This window comes from Rhinolophus ferrumequinum, chromosome 8 (assembly GCF_004115265.2).
Source record: "Rhinolophus ferrumequinum isolate MPI-CBG mRhiFer1 chromosome 8, mRhiFer1_v1.p, whole genome shotgun sequence".
Classification (NCBI taxonomy): Eukaryota; Metazoa; Chordata; class Mammalia; order Chiroptera; family Rhinolophidae; genus Rhinolophus; species Rhinolophus ferrumequinum.
In genome coordinates, this window is record NC_046291.1 from 33,079,275 (window position 1) to 33,105,682 (window position 26,408).

A 26,408-nucleotide genomic window follows, 5' to 3' on the forward strand; every position below is an offset into this window, starting at 1 on the left:
TCAAGTTTAAAAAAAAAGAATTAAACTGAGAAACTATTCTAGAAATGCAAATATGACCTCAAGTCAGAGAAAAGAAAAGGCACAGACAAAAAAGAACTATGATACTTACAGGAACATAATTTAAATTAGTTACTTCCCCAGATACAATAGGAGAAAAAGAGTGAGTTTACTATATGATCAAACTAATGTTGTTGAAAGAAAATTTTAACTTTAGGATCTATATTAGATAATCCAAACAATAAGTGGAGCCTAACTTCCTTATTACACAGAACTGTGAGTTTCCTATTCCCCTCTTCTTAGAACACTTTATAAATTAGTAGTTTGCCAGAGTCCTTAATTTTTTCAGTATCACTTAGGTAAATACCTGTATATTTTCAAAATTCTGTAAAAACAGTGTTAAGGAAAAACAGTAACTGTTTCATTTACCTCTTACCTAGTATAGCGAGTCCACTTCACATGCAATGAGCATAAAGGAGATGTCAATACAAATGTAAAAGCAAGACTACAAACTAATGTTTCCTTTGGGGTTTTTTTATGATCAATTCCAAACACAGTACAAGTAAGATGGAATGAGTAAGAAAAAAACCATGTTTTATTTCCCTGTTAACACCAAGCCATATCATTCAAAATGTGTTTCGAAATACTTAACCAGATTGCCAGTCCCAGCCACTGCAACAGAAATCCATTGAGATACCATATAGAAAGAACAGCTACATTGCTACACATAATTTATTAACTTAGTAGTTTAGCCTCTCAATATTTAGCAAGTTTGCATAAAAATTAATACTCCCACTGGTTTATAGTGACATTAATATAAATACATAATTTTAAAGTCAACATTCCTTTCACTAGGACCATAACATTTCTTAAAAGATAGCTGAGGGTTGGGACAAAGTAATGACTGGCTGTTCAGACAACACTGTTCCAAAATCCAATATACTGGCAGGCTTGGAAAGGCGTTAAGTATATATACACACTCTCTGTATGCTACTATTTCCCACATTTTTGCTGTACATACTTGTCTCATAATACAGTATAAAATATTTCCTCAAATTTGAAAAAACAAATCAAGATGAATATATTTTCACCTTCATTTCAAAAGAACAATTTTTAAATGAAAAAAAGTTCCCCATGTTTAACTCCCTTCAAGATATTAATTGATTTATTTTCTTCATTACTGTACAATTTTTTTACTCTATCTTAGTGCCTCATTACAACCAGTTTAGCAAAAGACCTCAGTGCTTTGTTTAAAATTGCATTCAATAAATTATAAGACTGTAAATCTGCAGCTGAATCCTTCTTAAGACATTGAATTATTACTAAGTCCAAAAAATTGTATGACCATTCATCAACACCCTGGAACCTGTAAATTATTGCAAAAAACCTCACATGTGCATATAATTCAAACATAAACATTGTGGGGAGGGGTCATAAAATAAATACTACAATATTTTTCAACTCTATTTAAATGCTGCCTTGATGGTTAGATGAAAAGATTAATATTACTAACAGACAAAGTCAAACTATTTTAAAGACTATTTTCCAAATAGAATAATTTTGCAAAACAAGGATAAGCAAGAGCCTAGGCCAATACATTTTTCCTGTAGTGTAATTGCTAATATGAGGTATAATCTGTAAGCAATTAATACAATACAAATAGGTGTAAGTCACCGCTAAATCCAAGTCTGGTGAAAAGCTTCTAAGCTAATGTGTTTGGGGAGGGAGTTAAGGGAAAGGAGGGAAAGGGAAGGACAGGGCAGGTTTCCAGTGGGAACATCATTTACACATTTTATCATTATTATCATCTTGTATGTAACAGTCCACTGAAACATAAATCCTTTCCAAGTATGCAGGTCTAGAATATACTTTATGTAGCATTAAGATTATGTACGTATTACTAATGCTTCATTTGATTTATATTTGGATATACACATAATCATATATGTATATCAAAAACTATAAACAGAATTTTAAAACACATTTATCTCAGTTTTGAAAAGTTAAAACTAAACTATGTACTACAGAATTTTCTAGAATATCTAAACTCAGGGGTAAAACCAAAGGAAAACATTACTATTTCTTTAGTAAATGGCTTGTGGGAAACCTCAAGTTTACTCATCATTTTATAGATGGGTTTATTTGATGAGGATTGTGAACCAATGATTGTTTAGCAGCAATTTTACCAAACTGTAAATTCTTTTATTAACAGGCATTATAAACAGATAATACTAATCTTACGTAAAAACCATGAGTGCCACACCGGTGAATATATAGCTCATGAATAACTTAAAAAGTATTTCCCATTTTAAAAAGCAACACTCAGCATACAAAAACCTACCTATACTAAACAAAGAGGCTATAATATGGATACATGATTGATGTGTCTAAAATGATATATATATACAGTACATAATTAATGTTAATTATGTGATCAGTACATTTTTTCTATATGATTCCCTTCATGCTTCACTTTCCCCAGAAACTGAATTCTGAACTTCCTCTTCTAAAATGGGTACAATCAGGTTATCCTTGGACATCAAATTATATTTCACCACAAATTTAGTAAACCGATGACACAAAAATGTTTCATTCTGTAGAGAGGAAGAAAAAATGTTATTTTAATTTACTATCCCAAACCAAAAAAGCTAGACATAATATCAATATTTATTATTGTCATTCTGGTAAGAATACATCAGGATAATTACATCAGTAAAATTTACTTACTTCATATTCATCAAATATCTGACGGTGATGAAAATAAGCATGTGAAAATATTCTGTAAATCCTACGGCATACTGATCCTAGTTTTGCTACAGATGATTCCTTTATGCTAACCCTAGAAACAGAAAAGAAATCATAGATTCATAGAGCTGGACAGGTCTTAGAAACAATATATTCCAATCTCCTCAATTCACAAGTGTGGAAACTGACACCTAGGTAAATGACGAGTCCAAGATCAAAGTGCGAGGAAGTTGCAAGAGCAGCAGAACCCCTATTCTTCACTCCTGGGCCACTGCTCTTTCTACATAACCACAATGCCTAAGAAATTCAGTATGATAGTTTTGAAACTTTGTTAAAATTTAATGTAAATAAAACTACTGAAAGGAATTAGTTTATTCTATAGAACTCAATTCTTTTTTGGAGAAATAAAAATTGCCTGCATATTTCTGATATTCTTTTTTTAAAACAATGTATATAACATACTGAGGCAAAAACCAATATTTTTACATGAGCTTATACATATTTTATATGAGCTCTTTGGAATTAATGATATTTGGGGGTGAGGGGAATCTTGAATTCTATCCATCTGGTAAGAAATATTTTAATAGAATATACAATGCCAGTCATACACCTCACCAATAACATATTACAGTATGCAAAGGTTTCTTCCCAGATCTTAAAAATCTGTAGGCAAGGATCTTTCAAAACCAAGCAGTCCTGCAGTCCAACTAAGGAAAGTCTGCTTTAGGCATGGCATGCGGGGGCTGACTCCATCACGGATTCAAGTAAGCAAGTGTGTAAATATCCCAACTGTAAAGCATCAAAGAGAGAGTCCTGGAGACTGATGCACAGCAGTAAGGACTAACCCTGACTGAACTGGCCTATGAACTTTGGGAGCCAAGTCCTGCTGCCTTTAGTTTAACCACAACCCTAATTTCAAAACTTGAATTATTTTAAACAAGTCAAATATACAACAGCTGAAAAAAAAAAGTTTAAAGAATACAATGCATTAACCAGCAACCTAGTTTTAGTTTTAGTTTTAAAAACATCAATCTTTTAAATTAAATCCAAAAAGTTTAATACCATGTTTAAAAGTTTTGTTTACCTGCTGGGAAAATATTTATTGCTATTCAGAAGACATGCAGCACCATCAAGTGTGTGTCTAGTATAGTCTATAGCAGGACACTATAAAAGAAAAAATGTAAATATGCATCAACAAAGAGCTCTACATCTTAAATTAGGTATATTTATTACATAAGTGTCTTATTCCAAAAACCTGAGCATATTCTAAGAAAAAAAAAGCCTTACAATATTAGAATGATTGTAAAATTCAATGCTACAGCAATAAATAAGATTTTATTATCCCCATGAACTATAATATCAGGCCTCTAGAAGACACATGAATCAGTCTCCTAATTTCTCACTCTCAACAATGTATGTACCTAGAAGAAAACAGCAGTTAGAGCTGGGAAGAACACTTGACTATTTAATCTAACCCTCTGATTTTACAAATGAGGAAACTGAGGCTGGTCAGTTTGCAGAGTATGTACGGGCTTTCTCCCAGATCTTAAAAATCTGTAGGCAAGTATAAGGAATCTTTCAAAACATGCACTCCAGCTTAGAAAAGATCAGAGAGATTCAAGCAAGCAAGCGTATAAATATCCCAACTCTAAAGCATGGGGAGAGCCCTAAAGAATGACACACAGCAGCAGGGACTACAATTAACTGATGGTCAATGACTCTAGATCATCGCAGTTAGGAAGAAAGAAGCAAAAAATGTTTCTACAAGGAATATACTGATTCCTGGTCCACTGATTCATACCATTCCAAGAGGCCCCGAAGCCTCCTGCTCTTCACAAATACCTCCAGGGATCACTGCCTTCTATGATCCTAGAAAGCATCCCTTATTATGTGCCTGGCACCACTCCAGCAGCTCTCTAAAGAATTTTCTCCTTGAACCTCCTTTAAAATTAAACATAAAATTTATTCTTTATAGTTTAATAAACCTGTCTTATACTAGCCCATTTGTCAGAAACGATGAAACCTATTGTCTCATAGCAAATCAGCAAACCTATTAATGGAAAACTAGAACTGCAAAGTAATTCTCTTCACTCAGTTCTTCTAAGGACAGGCAGGGAAAAGCATCAAAGAAAAGTAGGACTGAAATGAACCGGGGGGGGGTGGAAATGAAAAGGGGATCAATATATGGTGATGGAAGGAGAACTGACTCCGGATGGTGAACACACAATGGGATTTATACATGATGCAATACAGAATTGTACACCTGAAATCTATGTAATTTTACTAACAATTGTCACCCCAATAAATTAAAAAAAAAAAAAAAGAAAATGAACCAGGGAATCTACTTGAAGGAAAAAATGAACTAGAGAAAAGAATAACCATGATTCTAATTGTACCCAGTAGTTAGAATATTTTTCAAGTGTTAAGATTGAAGCTTGTATAAGATTTAGAAATGTAAATTAATAACTACTAAATATGGTTTAGATATAGTGCCATGGCAAATACAGATTATCTAAACAAACAAAAAAGGTATTTTTCTAACTATACATCCATAGGAATTTCTGGTTAGTGGACTCATCGCCTAAAAAGTACCATGAGCGGTATTTACTGAAAAAATTATCTTTCTCCATATATATGATGACAGGTGATTTGGTCAAAAACAAATATCCCAAGTCACTGTGTTTCTCATACTAGTCATTTGCGTGTACCGTGGGACAGTTTTACAACCTTTAAATCAGCATTGTCCAATGGAAATATAATGCAAGCCATATACTTAATTTTAAATTTTCTAGTAGCCCCATTAAAAAGGTAAAAAAGAAACAGGTGAAATTAATTTTAATAATGTATTTTATTTAACTCTATACAGCCAAAATTATCATTTCAACATGACTGATATAAAAATTGAGCTCTGGAGGGTATTTTAAGATACAATTCACATACCATAAAATTTCTGTTTTAAAGTGCACAATTCAGTAGTTTTTGGTATATTCACAAAACTGTGCAACCATCATCAACTATATTTCAGAACACTTTCATCACCCCCAAAAGAAACCCAGTACCAATTAGCAGTCTTTAGTCTTTCCTCCTCTTAATCCTATGTAACAACTAATCTACTTTCTGTCTTCTATGGATTTGCCTATTCTGGATAGTTCTAAAACTGGAATAATATGTGGTCTTCTGTGTCACTTAGCATGTTTTTCAGGCTCATATATAGTGTAGCATAAATCAGTACTTCATTATTTTTTTTTATTCAAAAAGTTTATTTTGTTTTTCATATATACAAAAATGCTATGTTTCTCCCTCTACCGACTTCATTCTTTTTTATACTGAATAATATTCCATTGTATACATATACTACATTTTATTTCTTTACTACTCATCAGTTGATGGAAATTTGGTTGTTTCCATTTAGGGCTGCCATGAATAATGTATTACTGGGTTGGTATAAAAGTAATTGTGGTTTTTCCAATTTTTAACCTTTTAAACCGCAATTACTTTTGCACCAACCTAATAACTGTGAGCGTCGGTGTAAAAGTTTTGTGTGGACATATGTTTTCATTCTTATGGGTATATATATATATATATATATATATATATATATATACTACCTAGGAGTAGAATCATTAAGTGACATGGTAACTCTATGCTTATCATTTTGAGGAACTTCCAAACTGTTTTCCAAAGTGGTCACGCATTTTACAATCCCATCAGCAATGTATGAGGGATTCCGTTTTCTCCACATCATGGCCAACACTTGTTATTATCTATTTTTTATATTTTAGTCATTCTAGTGAGTGAGTGTATGCCACTGTGGATGTGTCTTTCCATTAAAAAATCTGTGGTGAAATATATACATCATAAAATTTGTCATTTTAACCATTTTAAAATGTACAACTTGGTGGCATTAATTACATTCACTGCTATGCAACCAACACCATTATCTACTTCCAAACCAAAAGTTTTTCATCATCCTGAACAGAAACTATATTATCAAGCATTAACATACCACAGCCCCTATCCCCCAGCCCGTCAACCTCTAATCTACTTTCTGTCTCTATGAATTTGCCCTTTCAAGATATTTCATGTAAGTAGAATCACACAATAGCTGTCCTTTTACATATGGCTTATTTCACTCAGCACATCTTCAAGGTTCATCCATGTTGTAGCATGTATCAGAACTCCATTCCCTTTTATGGCTGAAAATAATTCCATTGTATGTATACGCCACATTTTTGTTTATCTGTTCTCGTTGTGGTTTTGATATGCATTTACCTAATGACTAAGGATGTTGAGCATCGTTTCATGTACTTACTGGCCATTTGTATATCTTCTTTAAAGAAAAGTCTATTCAACTCTTTTGCTCATTTTTAAATTGGACCATCTTTTAATTGTTGAGTTGTTAAAGTTCTTTATGTATTCTGGATACTAGAACCTTATCAGAGATATGATTTACAAAAATATTTTCTCCCATTCTATGGGTTGTCTTTACACTTTCTTGACAGTGTTCTCTGAAGCTCAAAACATTTTTAATTTTGATGAAATCTGAATTACCTATATTTCCTTCCACTGTTTGTGCTCTTGGTGTCACATCTCAGAACTCACTGCCTAGTTCAAGGTCATGAATATTTATACTTATCTTTTTTCCCTAGAGTTTTATAATTTTAGAGGTTACAATTAGATTTTTGATCCATTTTGATCCAATTTTTATATATGGTGTGAGGTAGGGGTATAACTTCATTCTTTTGTATGTAGATATCCAGTTATCTCTTAATGAGTATTTTACATTGTCTTTTTTGTAGTAAGTCTTTGAAATCAGGATGTATTTAAAACTTAGAAGACATCTCATTTTGGATACCTACATTAAGTGCTCCGTAGCCACATGTTGTTCATGGCTACTGTATCAGACAGCATTAACTTTAGAACTTTAATCGATTTCTGAATTGGGGAGTGGGGGGTGGAGTTGGGAAAGAGTTTTGCCTTGTTTTAGCTGCTTCCCTCCACCTCCCTCCAATTCTCAGTGAATTAGTACTATTCTGCATCATTTGTAACAGCAAAAAGTTGGTAAAATAGAGGTTATAAAACTGTAAATAATGTGCTCACAAACTTTTATAAATTATATTTTCCTAAATACATATTCATAATGCTACTGCAAGTGATCACAATCCACATGTGACTGAAAGGGCTAGCAGATAATAACAAGTTATAACCTTAGTCAGTTACAATCACTATTTGTACAATTAACTCTATTTGCTGCAATGCCTTTAATTTTCAAGGGCACTGGGTAAAGCATCACTGGTGCTGAGTACCTTGCCTGTTCCACTTTAGAATCTGCCCAGTGCTTTTAATTCATAAGAGCAACTTTTTTAGCTACTAATCTGTCAGTTATTATTTCCTGACTGTGCGCAATTATTTCAAAAGAGTTCAATAATTGTCCTTTCAGGATTTTCTTTTGTTTGTATGTTTACAGTAATCCATTCCATGTAGCTACCACTTGGAAATTCTACTATCATCCGCCCTTGATACATGGACAATTCAAAGGAGTTGATCTTCAGAAAGAATGTCGCAACTTTAAGACTTACAGTATCTAATGCTGATGATATCAATTAAGAAAAAAGTGGATGTGACAATGACAGTATATATAAATCTCACAATACATCAAACTGCACAGTACATATTTACTATTTGCCAAAATAAAACTAGCCTTTCTGATTCAGTTTCTTAATTGCAATTATCACATCATTCACTATACTATGTAGCCAATTTCAGTGGCGTATCAATGAAACTGCTATGTGAATTTTCCTAGATGCTGAATGATACATAATCTTAATATTGATTCAATGCATTAACACAAAAAAATAACACTGAATTAAATCAGTCCTCCAAATAAGTAGTATCTCCTTAGACAGGTACCAGATACTCCTTATTTTGGAGAATTTATGTGTTTCAAACAAAAAAACCACCAGATATTGATTTTGCAACTAAAAAGTCACCTGTCTTCAAGCCTTGCAGGTCTGTTAATATAACGACATGTGAAGGTCTATAACTGGCCTAACCCCATTATTTTCCATCAAATCAGTGTTGAGGAAAAAAGTAATTACTATAGAGGAAAAAAGGAATGCAGATTAAAAGAAAATCAACCCATACTTTACATGAACCAGCTGTGAAGGACATTTTTGAGATAACTAAGGAAAACTGAGTATGTATTAGGATATCATATGAATGAATTATTTAAAATAAAAAAATTCTATAGATAATTTCTACTTCCTATACCCTCACCTTGACAATAACTGAGGAGAAAACAACACAAATGACTTTTTCAGTGTAGGACCAAATATGAAGAGGAAAATCATTATGGTGGGTTTCAAATTAATAGTAAGAAACATTAATAAAATGCAGAGGAAAACATACTGACTACAAAGTTAAAAAACTCAGAAGTAACATTTCTATTTAATAGACTAAGCATCAATTAGTAATCACAAACAATTGTTCCCATCAAAAGAAATTGTGACTGAACCAAAAAATCTAAACAGGTATATCTCATCCATTACATATTAGATATCAACACGATGTGACAGATCTTATCCTGTGATAGCCAGTAAATCATAAAGTGAGTTCTAGCCCATGAAATTGCCCAATTATGAAAAATGATACTACTCATAAGAAATTCTAAAATAGCGGGGCAGCCGGATGGCTCAGTTGGTTAGAGCGCGAGCTCTGGACAACAGGGTTGCCGACTCAATTCCCGCATGGGCCAGTGAGCTGTGCCCTCCACAACTAGATTGAAGACAGTGAGCTGCCGCTGAGCTTCCAGAGGGGCGGCCCGATGGCTCAGTTGGTTAGAGCGCGAGCTCTTAACAACAAAGGTTGCCAGTTTAATTCCCACATGGGATGATGGGTTGCATCCCCTGCAACTAAGACTGAAAACGGCGACTGGACTTGGAGCTGACCTGCACCCTCCACATCTAGACTGAAGGACAACGACTTGGAGCTGATGGGCCCTAGAGAAACACACTGCTCCCTAATAAAAAAATAAAAAAAGATATCCTAAAATAGCATTGTGGCAATAACCTTACAGAAAAGAACTCTAACCCAAATGGCAAAATAAATAGTGAACTAAAACCTCTAAAAATTGGTCTACCACTGTCTTGGAGAGTTTAGGTTATGATAATTTTATTAGTCATTCTATTTTATAAATTCTCACCTCTTTTGGAGTTTTATGAGCTGCACAAAGAAAAATCCATTGTTCAGTTGCTGTCATCTGAGTACATGTATCTGGATGGCATTCACTCTGTTAAAAAGTTACATTTCTTAATATGTAAAATAATAATTGAAAAGTTTATCATTTGGGGTACTACATTTACATGTAAAATTATAAAATAATCAGGAATTTTGGATAAGTCTTTGTAAGCACATTAAGTTACAAAAACAGGAAAAAACAGAACTTTCAAATAACTCAAAGAAAAAGAATACCTGAAGTTTGACAGCAAGTCCATTTAGCTCAAGACAGAATTGCCTAAAAATAAAAATATAAATGAAGTCTTATCTATTCTCCACATTATTTTTAGAATATTGAGTGTCACAACAGAATCCCATCAAAACTATCCTTCCTCCCTAATCACCATTATCAACGCCACCTGGCACGTATCCTTAAAAAACACAGATTAATAAACAAAACCCAAAACTGACAACCCTAACAATGTGTTCAATATCAGAGTTCAGTGAGTTGACCAGTCTTACCACTAGAAATTGGTATAATTTTTTTAAGAAGTAATTTGGAAATATTTACCAACACACTTAGGAAGTACATTATTTTTTGACTTTGTCAATCTCCACATGCAGATACATTGTACAAAGATGCTCACAGAAACTATCTATATGTTAAAATATTTTTGAAATATTCTAAATGATGGAGAGTAGTAAAATATTGGTATATACATAAACATACAAAGAACAAGTTTATATTCACAGTAAGATTCCAGTTACGTAAAGAATTATGGGTATGTGTGTATATACCTATGTACAAATACATAGAAAAAAGACTAGACGTTTTATACTCCTATGTATTTTACAAGTTTTGTTCTGATTACAAACAACTTGTCCCTTATAAAAACGTCAAGCATAACATAGAAGAAGAAAGTCTGCCATAATTCTACCACCTCTTCCCAAAAGATACTTATTGTTTACGTGTAAATTTGAGTTTCTCTGCACTGATTAAAATATATTGGGATCGTATCATATACAATATTGTAACTTGTTTTGTCACTTAATAGATCGTGGGCATTTTTTCATGATATGCTTTCCTTCTAAAATTGCCAAACTGAGACTTATTAAGCCTAAAACAATGCTTAGAACATACTAAGTGCTAAAAAAAATTTTTGAATAAATGAATAATGGAGGAAATTAGATAACCATTTTTAGACAGACTTGTTATTTGATATAAAAAGGCAATTAATCCTGTCGCAAAGATAACTTATTTTATGGCTGTCAAAATATTGAATATGTTCCCTCTAAAAATCCTATCAAATTAGTTATTCACTATGTTTCCCCATCAAAAAATGAGAACACTTTAGTTTCCTAAAAATGCAAAGCTAAAACCTACATAATTGATAGATAAAAGAGAGTCCCCAAGGGGGGGGGGGGAACTGCATATATATGAAAGAAAAACTGTACTTATTCCTTAAAGTTATAATAGAAGAAAACAAAAAGACAAGGGTCGGGGCCTGCCCGGTGGCTCAGGTGGTTAGAGTGCCATGCTCCTAATGCTGAGGTCACCGGTTCAATTCCCTCATGGGCCAGTGAGCTGCAGCCTCTACAGCTAAGATTGTGAACAATGGCTCTCCCTGGAACTGGGCTCACATGAGCTGCGGCGGGCTGCCACTGGCTGGTGTGCTGCCGTGGGCTACCGTGTGCTGCCAGGAACGGCCCGTGGCCAGCGTGAGTGGCCAGCGGCCAGTGTGAGCAGCTGTGAGTGGCTGACCAGCAACCGACTGCCTCAGCCGGGGGAGCGCAAGGCTCATAATACCAGCATGGGCCAGGGAGCTGTGTCCTACACAACTAGACTGAGAAACAACGGCTTGAACCAGAGTGGCGGGGGGGGGAAGCAGAAGGGGGGGGGGAGGCGGAAGGCGGGGGGAGGCGGAAGGTGGGGGGAAGACAAGGGTCAAATTTCCAGTTCTCTGTAACTGTATTTCCTTTCCAGATGCCCAATAATGCTGTTCTTAGATTACGAAAAATAGCATTATTTCGAATCACCACATCACCCTCTACTGGGTCCTACTTGTAGGCTGCACGTTATGTGTTTTTGAGTTGTTTTTCACTAAGTGGTAATAAAGACTGATGGTGATAAACAAGTTGCTCATGTAGTCCAATACACTTGTGGCCAGTAACAAAATTAAGCTAACTGATTTGGCACTGTTTATTGGCCCCATCTGTGGCAAACAGTGCAAACCTTACAGCTTCAAGTTAATTCATTACAGGGCTAACACATACAGTAGTGTAGCTGAAGACATAAGCCAGAGCTGAAATCCAGCCTACACTCCCGTCGCTAAGCCATACATCCTGGCATAGGACTGCATCCATTCAGAGGAAGGGATATCTTTTCCTAATTACAAAGACTCAGTATGGGCTAGTAGGAGATTTGACTGAATCTCCCATGACCCAATTCCCACTAACATCATAAAATAATCAAATGCATTAACAATTACAGCAAATATTAAGCCTCAAATCAATATCAAGTTAAACAGGGAGGAAAAGGTTTTCTTAGGTCTGAAATAAAAACCTTGTAAATTAAAATCATCCTTCACTTGTTAGGAATTATGCTATGAAAAAAAATCCTCGCTTATTTTCAATATTAATCCTACTAGGTAAGTAGTTATTTTCAAAGGTGATTAAAATAAGGCAGAGGATATAGTATCCTAAAATACTCTATGCTGATTTACAAGAATGGGGAAATATCTACATATTCATACTTTCAATTATACGTTGAGATGTATTTTTAAAAAGCTAGATCGAGTAGTAAAGTGATTTATCCAAGAAACTAGCAGAGTACAAAGAAGTCTTAGCACCTTGAAATTGCTGAACTGTTATGACAAGACATAATGTCTTTGCAATATCTAGACAACAAGCCTGCAGCATCAAAAAAAAGTAACTTATCTACAAGTTGAGGCACTCATCACAGGAAATGTGGTCTAAATTATTCAAACAAAGTCGTATTTCCACTATACTTATTATTTAAAAATCAACTCAAAAGGAACAAACCCTGATGAACATATATATCCATACTACATTCTCTATATTTAATTTATCAACTCATCCCAGCTCCCATTCACACTGAAAAGTTTTTAACTTCAACAACAACCTAGTAACTTCAGGATACAGCCGCTTCTAAAGTTAACTCTAGTTAACTGGTCATTCACTAGTCATCAATTTTTTCATTCAAAGGATATAATGAAAAGCTCTAAAATTCCTTACTTCAGGATTACAATTTACTTAAGGAAAGATTAGAAGTTCACAGTACCGTGTTTCCCTGAAAATAAGACCGAGTCTTATATTAATTTTTGCTCCAAAAGACACATTAGGGCTTATGTTCAGGGGATGTCATCCTGAAAAACCATGCGAGGACTTATCTTCCAGTTAGGTCTTATTTTCCGGGAAACACAGTAGTTAATAGGTAAAGTATCAGATACCAAGCCTATACTAGGACCTTGATATGATCCTCTACAGAGAAATAAAGTATTCCTGAGTGGGTAAATGGAAATACATTTGTGGTTAAGGGATATGATTAAGGAAGGCTGTATAAAAAGATAATAAGGCCCAAATTCAAAAATGTTGAAAATAATCAGTAAATAACGAAATTGAAAACTTTGTAACACTGAAAATATAAAAGCATTCAAATCTGGCCTTTTGGTCTGCAGTTATATATGATTTTATTTGTGATTCAAAATCATTAATATTAAAGATTATTTTTAGTAACAGAAGTACTATTACTATTTTGATATATCATAAGGACCTACCTTAAATGTTCGTACTTCCATACACCTTCATCTTGGCCCTCAGGTGGTTCAAGAATTTTGTCAATATTGGAACAATCTGCTCTTATGTTCTGTTGAATATACTATAAACAAAGAAGTCCTTATAGTTAATTAAAATATTATACCACATGGTAATCTTATATTAAATATATGTAATTTAATATATAGCCACTCTTGTGGTTCAGCTTTTGGGTTATAAATGAAATAGGAAACCAAGTACAGAATCATAATCAGCGCAGGTTCTCTAATAATGCCATTTCATCATGACATTGATAAGATGCCACAGGAACTTCACTCTTGTTTATATCAATTAGTCTATGGTAAAACTGGTTTCCATATATGTTGATTCACCACAGTTCCAAGAACCCACTGATGAGAACTTATTGTAATGAGAACTTATTGTAATTCAGAATCTTATTAAATGAGAACTTATTGTAATTCAGAAGAAAAGAGGTAACCGTTACCTATTCTCCAATTCAACTTCTTTGGGATAAGATTTACTACAAAAAACGCAGATGTGATATTTACCAGGATTGGAAAAGGGATCAAAACCGCAAACCATAATTTTCATATGAACATAAAATATAGACAATGTAAATATAACTGTGGTACATATTATGATTCCGTTAATATGAAATATCTAGAACAGGCAAATCTATAGAGACAAAAAATAGATAAGTAATTGCTTAGAACTGCAGGAAGAAGGGGAGACAAAGAAGAATGAAGAAAACTGCGAATGGGAATGATGTTTCTTTTAGGGGAAGGTGAAGTATGGAGGACTCAGTGCAGAAAACAAAATGACATTTTTGTTGTATTTGTAAGTTAAAGATTTCTTTTTTTCTCTCTTTTTAATGTTTTACATAAACTATCAATAAAAGGAGTCTAGATGCCTTTAAGACTGACAGCTTATAACTCCAGTTATAACAAAATTTAATAATTATGAGTAAATTCAGTTACTAAATCGGTGGTTCAAGAATTAATATTGATTATGAGCAAACCATTTTGCACACAATATATTTATGTACCTAACTAACTGATTTTGGGATCACCAAAGAATGCAAAAGAATCAGGGTCTACAGTCTGTTTTTTGTAAATTTTCTCATCCCTAACCTGCTATGGCTTTAACATTTCAGGTAATTGCTTATCTTCATCCTTGACTTCAACTAACATAATTTAGAAGTCAATAAACATTTTTTAAAAACCTCCTATGTACCAGATGCTAAAAACAAAATTCAAAACAAAACTAAGTCTGTTTTTTATTTGAGGGAGACACATGAAAATAAGTGCTATTAACTTAGAAATCATTTAGAAAGAGTAAAATACATAGCAATAAAATATCATGCAAAAAGCATTTCATTGTTTCCAGTTTGGGCTAAGATGGAGTAAACATACATCAATCTTTCTCTTCCACTGAACAAAACTATAAAATCTAGTCAGAACGCATGGGGCAGCTATTTGATTCAGGTCTTTGAAAAGCAAGTATCAGAAAGAGGAGCAGGAAAAAAACATCAGAATTCAAAGTACCAGTGAACTGGCAGCGAGTTTGCTGTGTTTCTTTTCCCCTCTGGTAACTCCTGGCCTGAACTCAATTAAGTGTGAAACCAAAAAATGAGCACTTTTGATGCTGATAGATACAGGAGAAACTACTTAGTTCTGACTGAGGAGTGGGAAAAGGCACTCCGAAAGCTCTGAGAGTAGAAGAAATCCCCTGGATTTTACCCCCCTCTCCCTTTTCTTCATTCTTTCAGAGCCCAGACATGAGACAATTCCACAGTGGCAGCAAAAAGCAGCTGGCACAGAAAAATGCAAGAGACAAAATTCTGAGGAAGAGAATCCTTCCTCTCCACTTATTGGTGTTTCTTTTTTCTCTCTTTGCCTTCCCACAACTGCAGCACAATTCCAGTATGCGGTTTCTGGCTAGAGGACCAAAGACAGGGGGCCCAGGAAACCAGAAAGTATCAGAGAGATATTAGAGACAAAGAAGCTCAGAAAAATAATGCCATAAAGCTATTTTTTAACTCCTGGACGCAACCCTGATCTGAGCATGAATGCATACATGGATCTGATCCTAATTAGCCTATGATAGGCTTTGATAACTTTGAGCTAATGGATATACCACTAGCCAGGCTGACCACGGGTTGGTGCACACAGAACAGATTTAAGGAATAACGCAAAGGCTTTGAAAACTGAACTGACATTGGAACCTCAGTTCCATTGGAACTTGCAGCCTATATCTAACCAGGTCAAACGCCAGCTGAAACAAAAATATCAATATTCCCCATGGGATTAAAAAAGACCAGAGTCTCAAAATAATTTTCAAAATGTCCAGGATACAATCCAGAATTACTTGGCATACAAAGAATATGTGAAAATCTCAATTCTCATGGGAAAAGCCAATCACAAGACACCAATGACAAGATGACACAAACACTGGGATTATCTGACAAAAACTTTAAAGCAGCTATTATAAAAATGCTTCAAATTGCAAACGCTTGAAACAAAAATATGAGCAAAGAAAGATATAAAGAGCCAAAAAGAAATTTTAGAACTGAAAAATACAGTAACCAAAATAAAACACTCATGGGACTCAATAGCAGAGTGGAGATGACACAGCAAAGAGTCAATAAAGTTGAAGACAGATAAATAGCAATTATCCAAACGGAACAGAAATAAAACGGAATAAAAATAAAAACAACAGTAATAATAAAGCCTGAGGAACTTGTGAGACAACAACAAAAGGTTTAAAAGTCATGTCACTAGGGTCCCAGAAAAAGAATGTGATGCTAAGAAAATATGTTTTTGAAGAAATAATGGCTAAATAGTTCCCAAGTTCGGGAAAAACGTAAACCTACAACTTCAAGAAACTGAATGGGCTTTTAGAATTTGGTAGGGATTGCACAGAATCTGTGGACTGGGTAGTACTGACACCTTAACAATATTTAGTCTTCCTACCTATGAACAAGAATTCTTTCAATTCAGTTAGGTCTTCTGTAATTATTTTCAGCAATGTTTTATAGTTTTCAGTCTACAAGTCTTTAACCTCCTATTTGAATTTGTTCCTCGGTACACTTGACTCTTGAACAACACAGGAGTTAGGGGTGCTGACCCCCTACACAGCTGAAAATTTGTATATAACTGAGTGGGGAGTTATTATTGTTTAATGGGTACAGAGTTTCAGATGGGGAAGATGAAAAGTTCTGGAAATGGAGGTGGTAATGGCTGCACAACAGTGTGAATGTACTTAATGCCACAAAACTGTACACTTAAAAATGGCAAAAATGGTAAAGTTTATGTGTGTATATTTTATTATAGTTTTAAAAAGCAGAGTAAACACCAAACAGGAAAACCCAAAGAAATCCATGCCCAGACATATAATCAAACTGCCAAAACTAAAATAAAAAAAGAAGCCAGAAAAAATACAAAAGCAGCAGCCAGTAGAAAGAGACACGTGATCTATAGAAAAAGGACTCAAATGACTACAGTTTTCTCACCAGAAACCACAGAAGACAGGAGGAAATGGCAAAACATTTTTAAAGTCCCTAAAGAACTGTCAGTCCAGAATTCTATATCTAACAAAAATACCCTCCGGGAATAAAAAATGAAGACATTTTCAGATGAAAGAAAACTAAGGAGAATTCCTAGCCAGCAAACTGTTCAAAAAGAATTGCTAAAGGAAGTTCTTCAGACAGAAGAAAAAAATATCCGAAGGAAACTTAGGCTATCAGGAGCAACAGAAATTATGAATATCTGCATAAAATTAATAGACATTCTACTTGTGAGTTCTTTAAAATGTTTGGCAGATGAAAGCAAAAAGCATAACATTGTCTGATGGGTTGTAAAAGTATGTAGCCAAATACAGCAAAACGGGGGACAGTAGTTTCTGCATTTCAATTGAAGCTAATTGATCCTAAGTAGACTGTGCAAAGTATGTATTTAGTAATCTCTAGAGCAATCATCAAAAAATTACATACAGATTTAGTCAACATTTAATAAATTAAAATACAATAATAAAATGCTCAAACAATTCTTAAAAAGGCAGAAAAGGGGAAACAAAGGGACAAACTGAAAACAAGTAATAAAATGGTAGACCTAAATCTAAACATATCTATCATATTAAATGGCCTAAATACACCAGTTAAAAAGATAGGATTATCAGAAAAAAAACTATGACCCTATATACTGTCTATAAAAAACTTACTTCAAATATAATGATATAGGTAGGTTAAAAGTAAAAGGGATGGAAAAAGATAATACCATACAAACATGAATCAAAGCTGCAAGGAATGAAAGGTAGTTCAACATAAAGTTTTCCTAGAAAATCAGAAATGAGTCAATGATGTCTGCTTTCACCACTACTATTTGACACTGTACTAAAGTTCTAGCCAGAGTACTTAGAAAAGAAAAAAATTAAATGAAAGGTTATCTCTATTCACAGATGTCCTGATTCTATATAGAAATCCCAAAGAATCCATAGGAAAGCTAATAAATGAGTTCAGCAAAGTAGCAGGATACAAGATCAATATACAAAAATCAGTTGTGTTTCTCTACACTTTCAATGAACAATCCAAAAAGGAAATTAAGAAAGCAATTCCATCTACAATCGTATCCAAAATAATAAAATACAGTTGACCCTGGAACAACACGGGTTTGAACTATGCTGGTCCACCGATACGTAGATTTTTATCAATAAATACTGTAAATACATTTTCTTTTCCTTATGATCTCCTTCAAACATTTTCTTTTTTCTAGTTTATTGTAATAACACAGTATGTAACACATATATATATAACATACAAAACATGTGCTACTTGATTGTTTGTATTATCAGTAAGGCTTCCAGTCAACAGTAGGCTATTAGTTGTTGAGTTCTGGGGGAATCAAAAGTTATACGCAAATTTTCAACTGTGCAGGGGGTCAGCAACTCTAACTTCTGTGTTATTCAAGAGTCAACTGTACAAAGGAATAAATTTAAATAAGGAGGTTAAATACTTGTAGACTGAAAACTATAAAACATTGCTGAAAGTAATTAATGACCTAAATGCATTGAAAGACGTCTTATTCATAGGTAGAAGACTTAATATTGTTAAAATGTCAATACTACCCAAAAGAATCCAGATTCTATGCAATCCTTACCACATTCCAAAAGTATTTTTTGCAGAAAATGGAAATGGAAAAGCAGAATTTTTTTCCATTTTTTTGCAGAAATGGAAAAGCTGATACTCAAAGTTTTATGGAATTGCAAGGGACATCAAATAGCCAAAATAATCTTGAAAACACAAAGTTGGAGGACTCACACTTCACAATTTCAAAACTTACTACAAAACTATAGATAATACTGGCTATAGATAAAACTATAGATAATCACAACAAGAGAATACTGGCATAAGGAAAGCTATGTAGACCAATGGAATTGAATAGAGCACCTAGAAATAAATCCTCATAGTCGAATGATTTTGACAACAATGCCAAGACCATTCAATGGGGAAATAATCATTTTAACCATTTTTAAGTGTAAAGTTCAGTGGCATTAATTCCACTCACAATGTTGTGCAAAGAAAAGCTCTGGACCTGATAGCTTCACTAGTGAATTTTACCAAACATTTAAAGAACACCAATTCTTCTCAAATTCTTCCCAAAAATTGAAGAGGAGGATATCCTTCCGAACTCAATTTAAGACACTAGCATTGCCTGACACTAAAGCCAGACAAAACACTCTAAGCAAACAAAACAAATTATCCCTTATGAACACTGATGCAAAAATCCTTAGCTAACAGAATTCTGTGGCATTATTAAAAGATTATACACCATGATCAAGTGGGATTTATTCCTAGAGTGCAAGGATGGTTCAACATAAAAAATGGATCAATACACCATGTTAACAGAATGAAGGGAGGAAAAACAAAAAAAAAAAAAAAAAAAAAAAAAAAAACACACACATGATCATCTGAATTGGTGCAGGGAAAAAAGGGCATTTTGACAAAAAATAATTTAGTATCTTTTTATCACAAAAAACACTCAACAAATAGAAACAAGAAGGAAAACTACCTGAACACATAAAAGCCACATATGAAAAAAACCCCACAGCGAAGATCATAACCAATGAGAAAGACGGAAAGCTTTCCTTTATGATCAAGCAAAAGATAAGAATGGGCTGCTTTTGCCACTTCTATTCAAAGTAACATTGGAAGTTCTAGAGAGAGCAATCAGGTAAGAAAAAGAAATAAAAGGCATCCAGATTGGGAAAAGCAGAAGCAAAAATTATCTGTTTGCAGGATGGCATGATCTCATATGCAGAAAACCCTAAGATTCCACAAAAAAATTTATCAGAACTAATAAATGAATTCAACAAAAGAGTACGACACAACCTCTACTTTTAAAGGGAAGAAATATCTGCACAGTTTTTTCCTCTTAATTTTTGCCAAATTCCAGGCATACAGCTCTAGGTTTATATTTCTGTATCCTCCACAAGGCCCTATCTCATTGCTAGTCCAATAAATATTCGCTGATTGAACAATACATTCTTAAAAGGCAATGAAAAAAACCAATCATTCATAATGCTCTTCCATTTCCTATGCTAAATATCTAAATATTACACTGAATCCTTTTTAAAGGCTTTTTAATGCTTTTGTCAAGATACGAATTGAGGGGGCAACCAGTTAGCTCAGTTGGTTAGAGCACGGAGCTCTTAACAACAAGGTTGCCAGTTCAATCCCCACATGGGCCACTGTGAGCTGCGCCCTCCACAAATAGATTGAAACTACTACTTGACTTAGAGCCGGTGGATCCTGGAAAACACACTTAAAGAAATAAAAGTTTAAAAACCAAACAAAAAAAAAAAAAGATTATGAATTGAGTTTTTTTTAATGCTCAAAGAATTCAACTGTATTTCTACTTTATTTCCAAAGATCTTCAAATAACACAGTAAATCCAAATAGCTATCTACGTTTATTATCTGGCTATCAAGATGAAGTCAAAACAGCCTATCATTATCATACATTTTCTCTTTAAAAATGTTAACCAATGATTAGTCCAATTACTAGTACTCCCAATTTCAGGCATCATTTCATTAACCCCTAAATGCAATTTTTAATATTTAGCTATGGAAACTTTTTTCCCAGATTACAGATTTTATTCATTATGGAAGAAAGATCAATTTATTTTTTTAACCCCAACATAGTATACAATGTGATTCTCAGTAAGAAGATTTAAGAATCTACTGATAGGCATGTCAAAGCAAACATGCTACAGAAGCCCACCTCTTGATAATTCATTGCCTTGGTGAGCAATAGCCTAAGGGGAGGCATCTTAGACCTTAACTGTATTGGAGGGAAACAAAAGTAAATAACAACTGATGGTAACTAAATTAAAATGTGTTCACAGTAGTATTTAGTCACCAAATGAGTATGCATTTCTATTTGTTATTCTAATTTAGTATTCAATTAATTTGAATTAAAAAAAATTCTAAAATCAAATTTGGTGCAAGATTAACGTAATTTAAGATACTAAAATATATTTTAAGTTTGATTGTAGCTTAATATGCCATCTTTAAAACAAATGAAGGTTGATAAAAGTTTTAAACGGGCATTCCATTAATTCCATGGATTCTGGTTTGTTGCTAAAAGAGACAGGAACACTACCCATGCCAAGGGAGGTCAAATGCTATTAGAGTTGCAAAAAGAAACTATTGTTATTACCTGTTGAACCGTAGTGTACTGTCCATTTCATCAAAGGATTCATCAGGCCAATTATAGAAATCCTGTAAAAAAAAATCATGGTTAAAGCACATACAAAGTTATAATGAAGATACAATACTATTATGATTAACTTCAATTCCAAAGTTAAAATCCAAAGTTACACTAGAGAAGAAAAGCACTCATAAAACAATGTGATTATCAGTAAAGAAGGTAAAAAAAATTTATTCCATGTTTTTAAATGAACACCAAAATTTTATTTAATTGAACTACAAATTACATTTTTCCAATTACAAATCCCTCAAATAAGGCTCCCATAAACCTTCCATGTATTATTTGAAGAACTAAGTCTATCACTTTTTTATTTATGGTGGTTAAATATCTCTCATAAAGTTACAATCTCCAGGCATCAAAAAAAACTGAGCCAGCAGTTTTTACCTAAAGACAATACGTAGTGTTGATAGCAGTAGTACAAGTAGTTACTGCTCCACAGTGTTGAGATAGACATTATAAATTATTATTCCAATTTTAAATGGTGTTTTAAATTTCAAAATCAAAATATAAGCTCCATAAAAAAGTCGTCCAAATAAAACAGGCTTTTTTTAAGGGGGTATTTTCGTGGATCATATTGCACTGGTTCTGAATTCCTCTACAGATAATCCAGTTCGTAGACATTCCCCTAAGTGATTAAGAACCTTTCCAGTTCCAGATTTTTCATCAAATTTACCTATGTACCTTTTGTAGATAGCACAATGTCTGGTACATCGTAGGTGGTCAATAAATGTCTCTGGGGTAAAAGTAGTTGTAAACTAGTAATCTATAGAACTGTATTAATCAACATGGGTAAGCCTCCAAACACCTTGAGCAAAAACTGGAGCCAATTGGAGAATACAATGTATGTATTCTCCACATGAAAAAAAGTTTAAGAATGTCCAAAGTATGCTTATGGATATAATGCATATATAGTAAAAGTATAAAAAATACAGTGTACGTATCCTACATGAATAAAAGTTTAATAAAGTCCAAAGCATGCTTATGGATATAATGCATATATAATAAAAGTATAAAGAAAACGATGATTATCACCATTATTGGTTGGAGGAGTGGGTAGAAGGCAGAAAAAATTTAACAGAGCGATTCAACTATATTACTGTTTTAGTTCTGAGGGCAGGTGAAGGGTATACCTTTTTAAGTGTCTTAAGCAGTTATTTATTTTTTTTAATTAAAGTTTATTGGAGTGACAATTGTTAGTAAAGTTGAGTTATTTTTTTAAAGTTTGCCTATATGAATGAAATAAACTTTATTTTAAAATGTCAAGAAATAAAAACAACTTTCTGGAAATTATTCCAGGAGTCTCTTCCTAGACATCATCTAAATATTATTAAAGAGAAATTTTTTAATTCTTCCTATATGATTTATACTAAAAAATGTTTCTAACAATACACTTCGTATATTCTTTCATTCAAAAAAAAATTTAGTCTGTAGAATATTTTGTTACAAAAACATTAGAAAATTCATATAGTAATATAAAGAAAAGATGTAAAAAAGCTAATTGGGAATTAAACGTTTTGCCTTCATCATAACTGTAATATACATTAAACACTTAGAAGAGAAACCAAAAATCCAGCTTAATGAATGTTCTCATCTAACTCAGTCAATAAACAGTTACTGAAAACCAACTATGTGCCAATATCCCAATCTACCCAATTAAAAAAAAAAGTAGGAAGACGTTCCACCTATTCTATTATAGTTTTAAAGTCATCTTAGAGTAGACCCATTTCACTGAAGTAATGAAATTAGTGTAACAAACAAGGGAAACAACAGAATGCTGATTAAGCACTTTAAAAAAAAAAAATCCTAAGCTTTTCTGTTACATTGTATTTAACAACTTTGATCTATGATAATGTGGAAAAAAGCAAAGGAGCTTTCTTATACTTGACTTACTCATAACAATAGAGCAAACAGATGTTAACCTGAAATATATTATTTTCTAACCTTTCAAACTTAAGAACTTTTGAGTAAATGAAAATGGCTGCTGATTCTCAGAATGTAAGTACAAAAGTCCACTTCTGAATATAAAAATATAAAAGTTGATCACTTAAAATAAAAATAAACAATGTTTCCACAGAACGAAAAATAAAGGTTTGGAAAAGGTAAAAAGAAAGCCTAAATAATATATAAATTACCAGTAGCGTTACCACGAAACTGCCAGAGTAACTGACAGCTTAATGTAACTCTAAAAATTATTAAAGTGTACCAAAAAAATGTTTTTTAATGTGACTCTGTAAGACTTTCAAACTGAATTCCCTAAAATTCAGTACTAGAAGCAACTTGATAGAGAAAAGGTCCCCGGGGGAACTAAGAATCCAAAGCTATATAACCTTGAGCAAATGCAGTAGATTCTCTGTGCTTCGGCTTTCTTATCTGGAACATGGATCTGGGAAGGTGTCTGAATCTAAAAGGTCCCTTTAGAAAGGACTCCCTTTCCAAATTTTTGTGCAAGATATTAAAATCTATTCTCTGGCATACAGTCATAGCTCGATGGTTGTTTTTTGTTTTTCTCACTTAAATTTTTTTTTAATTACATTTTAACACATCTCTTCTGATTATTTCGAGTATCTACTAAATAGCGAATCATTTCAGCTGGCAGATTAATCAGATCAAGTCTCAATACTTATTTGATTTTTTTAAGAATGTGAGGCATACCTCTTTTGCATATCCCTAGAACCAACACCTAAACAAGCACCAACTCACCCCAAATATTGCCTTACAAAAGGCTGATTAAATTATAAGCAGTTCATGCCCTACCTATGCTTCACACATAATAACAAAGAAATTCACAAGGAATGATAGCTAACAAGTCGCGACCTGATGATGAAAACTTGCTGGACCAGAGAACAGCTGCAGCGAGAAGTGGCCAAAGGCAAACAACAAGAGGAGGAGGATATAGTAAATTATCGCCACCTAGATCCGGCTAGACAATCTGCATGGCAGAAGCCGGGCAGGTATGTCTCAAGCCAGGTGGGAACTGGAGGCCAGAACGAAGTAGGCGTGTTTCCATGCCCTCCCACCCTGGCAGTCCCGACCCACACGAAATCCCAGGGGTCTCCACCTGGCCGGCTGTGCCCCTTCGACGCGGGTGAGCTGGCGTTCAGGGGAGAGGCAAGAACAATCGCTGCTGACAGGTCCCTAGGCCTCGGCGGTCCCTGCCCACGGGCTCTATCCGCTCCTCAAGCGCACCCTCAAGTCGGGGCTCCTCAGGCCTCACCGGCCGCCGCCGCCTCAGCCAGACTGAGGGGCTGCGGCTCCGGAAGAGCAGGCCGGGCACTAGTGCCCCCGCCCGCCTGCCTGCCGCCCAGGCCCAACCTCCTCTCAGGGGCAGCCAGCTTGCAGGTTAGCACGGCTCCGCACCGAGAGTCCCCCTGCAGGAAAGGTGCAAAGATGATACCTGCGCCTTGGTGCCCGGCCTGTTCCGCCTCAGCACTGCCGTCCCCTCCGCCATGACCATAGTGCCTAAGTCTGGGCGGCTGAAGTCAGTACCCGGATGTAGGGGATGGCTGCCGGCGCAGGGGGCGGGGCGGAGCGGCTCTCCTGGTCCCGGAGCTGGGGAGCGGCGGCCTGCCGCAACAGCCGTAGCCCGCGCGCGGCACGGCGGGAGGACAGGGAGGAGTCCGGAAAGAGCCAGCTGGCGGGAGGGGTGGAAATAGGAACAGCCGACGACTGACAGGCAGCTGTCCAGAGGAGAGAGAAACCGGGTGGCGGGGCCCAATAGTTGCTTCGGAAGAGTCCGCAGTGTGGCGCAGAGGACCTCTGCCAGATCTGCGTAACGCGTTGGTGCACCTCCTTGGGCTTATGTTAGTTACATTGGAAGTACCGAGTTTGCACAATGGCGAACGTTTCAGTGAACTCTTGTGCAAACACATACGGTACCTAGACAAGCATAATTCTGTCCCCAAATCCTCCTAGCCATGCAAAGTGGAAAATGAACCAGCAGCCAGGGAAAATTCCAAAGACCCTGCATGAAATCGACCCAATCTCAAATCAGACTGGGACTTACTTAGAGTGTCAAGTGATACTTCCACCATCCACTGACTTCAAACCCAAGGCCTTTTTCAATGACAAGTTTGCGTAGATAAAAGTCCCAGATGCCAATTATCTGAAATAGAGTGGACATCTGGTATTGTGCATTAAGCAGACAAAATAAGCTCGTATTTTTTGCAAGTCAGAAAGCAGGTGAAAATGAAAGCTCCTTGATAGATGGTGGAAGTTGTACATCTTCCAGGATTGCGAATTTCCTTTGTTGCAAGTTTTTCTTTTTTTTTAAACAGGACTTTATTGGGGAACAGTGTGTACTTCCAAGACTTTTTTCCAAGTCAAGTTGTTGTCCTTTCAGTCTTAGCTGTGGAGGGCGCTGCTCAGCTCCAGGTCCAGTTGCCGTTGCTAGTTGCAGGGGACACAGCCCACCATCCCTTGCGGGACTCCAGGAATTGAACTGGCAACCTTGTGGTTGAGAGCCCACTGGCCCATGTGGGAATCGAACCAGCAGCCTTTGGAGTTGGAAGCACGGAGCTCTAACTGCCTGAGCCACCAGGCTGGCCCCATTGCAAGTTTTAAGTGTTCTCTTTAGTCATGAAATCACAGCAGTTTTGGCAAATATTTGTTTGCTTCCTGCTTAGAAACCTTAAATCTTTGATCTGGGATGAGGGAGGCCTTAGGATACCAGATGGGAAAACAATTCAAAGAGTAAAGTGCATACAGTAGGGTGATTTCCAAAAGAAGGAAACATCAGATATCCCATCAAATACATCTAAAGGTGTTTTAGAGAATGCTGAGAGGAGCGCTATGTCACAGCCTCCAAAGATGGAAGTGAGAATTGGAGGAGACGGTTAAATTAAGTGGGTGCAAAACTGAATAATTGTCAGGATACTTGGAACTTTGCTCAAAG

At 35.0% G+C, this 26,408-nt stretch overlaps 1 protein-coding gene across 1 annotated transcript in view; it reads right to left on the bottom strand.

Moving 5' to 3' along the window:
* Positions 1-567: 567 nt before the first annotated feature.
* MOB4 (MOB family member 4, phocein) overlaps positions 568-26,408 on the bottom strand; it is a 37,197-nt gene continuing 11,356 nt past the window's right edge. Inside the window, exons 5-13 of the mRNA XM_033111461.1 lie at positions 25,004-25,194; positions 24,732-24,885; positions 24,444-24,607; positions 13,755-13,855; positions 10,213-10,255; positions 9,944-10,030; positions 3,827-3,906; positions 2,725-2,836; positions 568-2,591 (exon numbers count right to left, since the gene is read on the bottom strand). Coding sequence (XP_032967352.1) covers positions 2,460-2,591; positions 2,725-2,836; positions 3,827-3,906; positions 9,944-10,030; positions 10,213-10,255; positions 13,755-13,855; positions 24,444-24,607; positions 24,732-24,885; positions 25,004-25,194 — 1,064 coding nt within the window. The 3' untranslated portion in view covers positions 568-2,459. The remainder of the gene's footprint in view (positions 2,592-2,724; positions 2,837-3,826; positions 3,907-9,943; positions 10,031-10,212; positions 10,256-13,754; positions 13,856-24,443; positions 24,608-24,731; positions 24,886-25,003; positions 25,195-26,408) is intronic.